This window comes from Morus notabilis, unplaced genomic scaffold (genome assembly GCF_000414095.1).
Source record: "Morus notabilis unplaced genomic scaffold, ASM41409v2 Scaffold139, whole genome shotgun sequence".
Taxonomy (NCBI): domain Eukaryota; kingdom Viridiplantae; phylum Streptophyta; class Magnoliopsida; order Rosales; family Moraceae; genus Morus; species Morus notabilis.
This window is the reverse complement of record NW_010361068.1, coordinates 278,305-284,386: the sequence shown is the minus strand read 5'-3', so window position 1 is coordinate 284,386 and position 6,082 is coordinate 278,305. Positions and strand designations below refer to the sequence as shown.

The following is a 6,082-nucleotide window of genomic DNA, read 5'->3' as shown; positions in this document are numbered from 1 at the left end:
CTCCTTTTGATGTTTTCGTTCAAGTAAATGTCCAATAAATAAATAAAGAAGACAAATACTTCTTAAAAGTATATGGGTCAGGATTTTTAGTTCTTATTCTTACTTAATAACTTTTTTAGTTAAAAAATTATACAAATAAAAGGATATTAATCAAGAATGAGAAATAAAAATCGAGATGATACACTCTTAAAGATAAATTATGTAATTTTATCTCGATATTTTTTCAATTTTTTTATTAAATACTATGGCCATGAAATCGTTGAGCAGGCTTTTTCATTAATCAAAGTAAAAGGAAAATTAACTAAAAGAAAAAAAGAAAAAAAAAAGGGAGGCAAAAGAAATCACGTACTAAATTCTTTCCCCCTCATCTGTTCTACCTGTCCTTTGGGAGACCTTGAGTTTGTAATTAGATTTTCGGTCTACCAAATTAGAACCCATTTCACAATTATTCTGGTAGTCATGGAACATAACCAAATTATATACTTCAGGATATTTTTGTACCATAGACCAGTTGACAGAGAGCTATATAGGACACAAAAGTAGCTTATCAAAAGTGATATCCACCTCATTTATTTCCACAAACCTGAAAAAAAAAAAAAAAAAAACCACCAATGAATTATTTCCAATCACAAACATTTTATTCATTCACGTCATCTGCAATTTCCTATTCTGAATGAAGTTTCTTTGCAGAAAGCAACAAAAAGAAGAACAAAAACAAAATTAAGCATATGGGGTTTCCAAGGAACGTAATTTTGTGGCAACCAAGGACTAAACTTTTTAGTGGATAAGAGGAGCAGAAATTCTAACCTCAAGGCCCAATTGAGGGCTCAGTTACAAGCGCTCTCCGCTTGCCACGTGTCAACGAGGGCAATCTTGAGTGTGTGGCTGTTAACCAATTGAGAAACCAATCCTCAAGTTATCAGTTTTGTGTGTACACTCGGAACTGCTACTATAAGTCCTGTCCTCCCCCAAAATCTCCCCCTCATTAGACACTCTGCACTTGTGCTTTGAACCAACGCTGTGAGGTGCCTCTTCTGTCTTCTTAACTCATAATCACAACCGTCTCCAACCTCTCGGAAACCAATGGCTGCCGCCATGTCCACCATCGGCGCTGTCAACCGTGTTCCGGTACCTTAATTAATTACTATTTTTGTACACGTACGCGTGGTTGTATATGCATATACACTGTTTTAGACATTGACATAAAAATCACAAAAAAAAAAAAAAAAAAAAAAAAAGTCAATTACCTAACTTGTCATTGGTAATTAAGTTTATGGTTGTTGTTTATAATTAGTGATTTCTGAAGTTGATATATTAATCTCTGATTTAATTTGTTAAAAAATCTGATAACTAATGATTGTACTAATGCTAAGAAAAAAAAAAGAAAAGAAAAAAGATTAACTAAGTTGTACGCATGCATGCAGTTGAGCTTAAATGGGTCAAGCAGTGGAGCTTCAAGCTCAGCCTTCATGGGCAGCAACTTGAAGAAAGTGAGCTCAAGATCTAGCAACTCCAAGGCTTCGAGCGGATCCTTCAAGATCGTGGCCGCGAAAGGGGGAGACTACGAAGAGGAGAAGCAGACCAAAAAGGACAAGTGGAGAGGCCTTGCCTACGACATCTCCGACGACCAACAAGACATCACCAGAGGCAAGGGTATGGTCGACTCCCTCTTCCAAGCCCCCATGGAAAGCGGTACTCACTACGCCGTCATGAGCTCTTATGAGTACATCAGTACTGGACTTCGCCAGTAAGTCAAAGATTAATCAATTTAATTATTAATTGAATAACATCCCACTAAGACGTAGAGTTCGAATCCTTTCACCCTTGTATTAAAAAATAAAATTATTTATTAAATAACATAATTAAGGTTACTAATAATTTGTATGACCATATGAATTATGCTTTTAGGTACGACTATGACAACACCTTGGACGGTTTCTACATCGCCCCTGCTTTCATGGACAAGCTTGTTGTTCACATCACTAAGAACTTCATGACTTTGCCCAACATCAAGGTATGATCAACTGAATTTATATATGATTATAGTTAATTAATTAACACCATGTATTGTTATTGATTTTGAGTCCTATATATTAACGCTATACATTCATTCGTGTTATTTACAGGTTCCTCTTATTTTGGGTATTTGGGGAGGCAAAGGTCAGGGAAAATCCTTCCAGTGTGAGCTTGTCTTTGCCAAGATGGGAATCAAGTGGGTTCATATTCTATTTTCTCATATATTACCATATCACATATTTTACTTAATTAACGGCCATAACTGAATCCATGAGTAAAATCCCAACAAGTATTAATAGATTTAATTTATGGCTGTAAATATATGGTGTACATGAAAGAGTACAAGTTTAGTGCCAAGGCAAAATCCATCCAACCTGTTGTGGAGCTAGAAATTTATATCATTCAAATACGCTTGCCAATCCGGGTACTGACACGACAACACGACTCGAAACCCGCACAAAGTTAGTGAGTTTGGGTTTATTATAAATGAGTTTGGGTCATAATCGGGTTGACACGATTAACACAATTAATAAATGGGTTGAGTTAAGGTTGACCTCTTAACACGAAGTGACACGAATTGACATCATTAACTATATGTGTCATCTACAATCTAATTATATGTGATATAACATGAAAGTTTATATGACATATTAAATACAAATAATGTGAATTTTAATATTTGTAGGTAAAATTCATTTATTTTTCTTAAAAAAAAGATAAATTGACAAATAAATATGTTAAACCTATCTTGACCGTGTTAAATAAGTCATTATTATATTAGTTATTTATTCAATATATTAATTTAAACGGGTTATACAGGTTGACATGATTAACACGATTAATAAATGGGTCGTGTTTTGGTTGATATTTTTGACACGTTTAATAAACAAGTCATGTTTGGGTTGACATTTTCTGACACGATTAATAAACAAATTGACACGAACAATACCCGCTAACACAAATTGTCACCCTTATACTTAGTTTTGGAGCTAGAAAATTTTTCAATAAATGTATGAAAAAAATTAAAATAATTTTTATTGAATATATCATTTTTTCAATAAAAGTACTATAAAAAGTTAAAAATAATTTTTATTGAATAGTGATATAGTTATATATTTTATTTATTTTTAATGTGACCTAATTATTATTTATGTTATGAAATAAAAATTTAACATAACACATACAGGATAGTAAAGCATTTAGAACTCTTGTATGTCTCAAGTTCAAGTTCTACTCTACTATTTTTTTTATCTATGTAAGAAATTAAATTATAATAAACTAGTAGCATATTGTGAAACAATTTTAACTAAAGCTCCGTTTATTTCACCGATTTGAGTTTAAAATTCAAATTTTACTACAGTAAAAAGTTCTCAAAAACAGACATATCTAACTTTTTTGCTACAGTAAAAAGCTCTCACATAAATTTATATCTCAATTCGAATTAAAAACTCGAATCATCGAACTAAACGAGCCCTAAAAACTGATATGAAAATAGTTTCACGCGCATTCATAATGAACATATACTGATACACATGCATGTAACGTGCGTACATACTGCAGCCCCATCATGATGAGCGCCGGAGAACTGGAAAGCGGGAACGCCGGAGAGCCTGCGAAGCTGATCAGGCAGAGGTACCGTGAGGCGGCGGACATCATCAAGAAGGGAAAGATGTGCGCCCTCTTCATCAACGATCTCGACGCCGGAGCCGGTCGTATGGGCGGGACCACCCAGTATACTGTCAACAACCAGATGGTTAACGCCACCCTTATGAACATCGCCGACAGTCCTACCAACGTGCAGCTCCCTGGAATGTACAACAAGGAAGAGAACCCCCGTGTCCCCATCGTCGTCACCGGAAACGACTTCTCCACCTTGTACGCTCCCCTCATCCGTGACGGTCGTATGGAGAAGTTCTACTGGGCCCCCACCCGCGAGGACCGCATCGGTGTCTGCATTGGAATCTTCCGCAGCGACAACGTCCCGAAGGAGGACATCGTCAAGATTGTCGACTCCTTCCCTGGCCAATCCATCGGTGAGTTTTTCTTTGGTCATCAATCAAAATGTGTGCTTAATTATGGCTGATTCCTCATTTGTTGCACTATTATTAGTATTACATAGTAATAGGATGAGTTCAATTACACAATGATCTACTACCAAGTGCGTATTGCTAAAGGAGACGAGCCAAATTCAGAATTTTATCATGTTTTATTGTTTATTTTCTGTTGTCTAAAGCATAGACATTCATTTTATAAAAGTGCATACTAATTAAGAATTTGATTAAAGTTTCGAGTCGTGTTATTATACTGAAATTTTTTAAATATAATTTGGTAAAGTCAAGACAATAACACGTAACAAAAATGACATATTTTTTGTTTTTTTCTGCAGATTTCTTTGGTGCTCTGAGGGCGAGAGTTTACGACGACGAAGTGAGGAAGTGGGTCTCCGGTGTCGGAGTTGAGAGCGTGGGGAAGAAGCTCGTGAACTCGAAGGAAGGACCACCGACCTTCGAGCAGCCAAAGATGACCTTGGAGAAGCTGCTCGAGTACGGAAACATGCTTGTGCAAGAGCAAGAGAATGTCAAGAGAGTCCAATTGGCCGACAAGTACTTGAGCGAGGCTGCTCTTGGTGATGCAAACAGAGATGCCATGGAAAGAGGAGCTTTCTAGAGTTAATCCTCTAGACGCCTTGATGGGAGGTTCGCATCTATATATTAATTTTTGCTTTTTGTAAAAGCTAAACCTCCGTTTTGCTCGCAGTTTAAATAACAATTCAACCTTTTTTCTTATATAGTCTAAAAGAATTAGCCATTTTATGTGATCACGCCGTATATTATATGTAAATATGTGATTGATTCAACATTAACTGTGGTAATTATCTCATTAATCTTTCTTTTTACTTATGTGATTTTGTTGTTGTATATTTGGATGCAGGCAAAGCAGCCCAGCAAGTAAATGTTTCTGTTACTGAAGGTTGCACCTATCCGACGGCTAGGACTGATGATGGTAGCTGCTTATATACTTTCTATTTCTAAAGGCCTTTGTCTAGATTGCTTCAATTTGGAAGAAGGACCTCCGTTTCTTTTTTTTTTTTCTTTTTTTTCCTCTTTTAAGGATGTTAATAAAAACAATCATGTTGTTTCACTTTCTTTCAATGGGATTGGTAATCCTCTAATTTTTGTGTTACATTGTTACAATGTTTGCTCTTATTGGTTTTATTTTTTCCTTACCTCCATTCTTTAAGTGATTCTTACCACCAATTTCAGTATAGTTGATGCTTTGGGTTCAAAAAGAGAGGGAAACGTCACAACGTATCCTAATGCTAATTTCCCAAGTTCAAAATCCCACTTCTAAATTAAGTTTTGATTCAGCAAAAAAAAAAAAAAAAAAAAACTACCTCTATTCCTTTGAAAACTTGCAGATATGGGCTTTATTTTATTGCCAACTAGGCCTTACGTTCGCCTGGGCTAAATTATGGAAGGTGGTCGGTATTCACAACCCAGACAATGAGCAGGTTTCTTTCTCTTTTTTCTCCTCTTATACACGACAAAAAAGAATACACATATACACACACACACACACACACATATAGTCCTACTCTTTAGTCCGGCATCGAATAGTGTTGAGGTCAAATTTTGTATTTCATTTTTTATTACACATGTGTCAATACACATCTCAAAGAATGGTAGTCAATCGTAGAATCGGCCTCTAAAACCATGCTCATCAAGCCTCCAATAGCTAGCAAGTCATCAAACGAGCTTCTCATAAACGATACATCAAACGAGCTTCTCATAAACAACAAATTAACATGTGTGTGTGTGTGTACTATCTTTGTCGTTCTAATAAGTCAAGAAAGAAGACAAATGGCAATAATTTTCTAAAGCAGAAAAGTATTATAAGCCCATACGCATCCTACTATATAAAACTAGGGATACTTACATTTCTTGAGTTTGGTGGCACGCCATTACATTGCTTGTACATAGGAAAACGGAATTAACTAATCCACATTCCACGCAGTACTCCTTAAAGAACTAAAAAATCCCTATCCACTAGCTTAATAGAGCTATAT

At 35.7% G+C, this 6,082-nt stretch overlaps 1 protein-coding gene across 2 annotated transcripts; it reads left to right on the top strand.

Moving 5' to 3' along the window:
* The first annotated feature begins 950 nt into the window (after nucleotides 1–950).
* LOC21408057 (ribulose bisphosphate carboxylase/oxygenase activase, chloroplastic) lies at nucleotides 951–5,210 on the top strand. 2 transcript variants are annotated; one of them, XM_010098305.2, is made up of 7 exons: nucleotides 951–1,128; nucleotides 1,425–1,747; nucleotides 1,909–2,014; nucleotides 2,127–2,212; nucleotides 3,577–4,049; nucleotides 4,403–4,681; nucleotides 4,942–5,210. In XM_010098305.2, the coding sequence occupies exons 1-7, from the start codon at nucleotides 1,084–1,086 to the stop codon at nucleotides 5,046–5,048; spliced, it is 1,419 nt and encodes a 472-aa protein (XP_010096607.2). In that variant the 5' UTR covers nucleotides 951–1,083; the 3' UTR covers nucleotides 5,049–5,210. The 2 variants fall into 2 exon arrangements, with proteins under 2 accessions (XP_010096607.2, XP_024021526.1); XM_024165758.1 differs by having other exon boundaries at nucleotides 953–1,128; nucleotides 4,403–4,712; nucleotides 4,948–5,210.
* The last annotated feature ends 872 nt before the right edge of the window (nucleotides 5,211–6,082 follow it).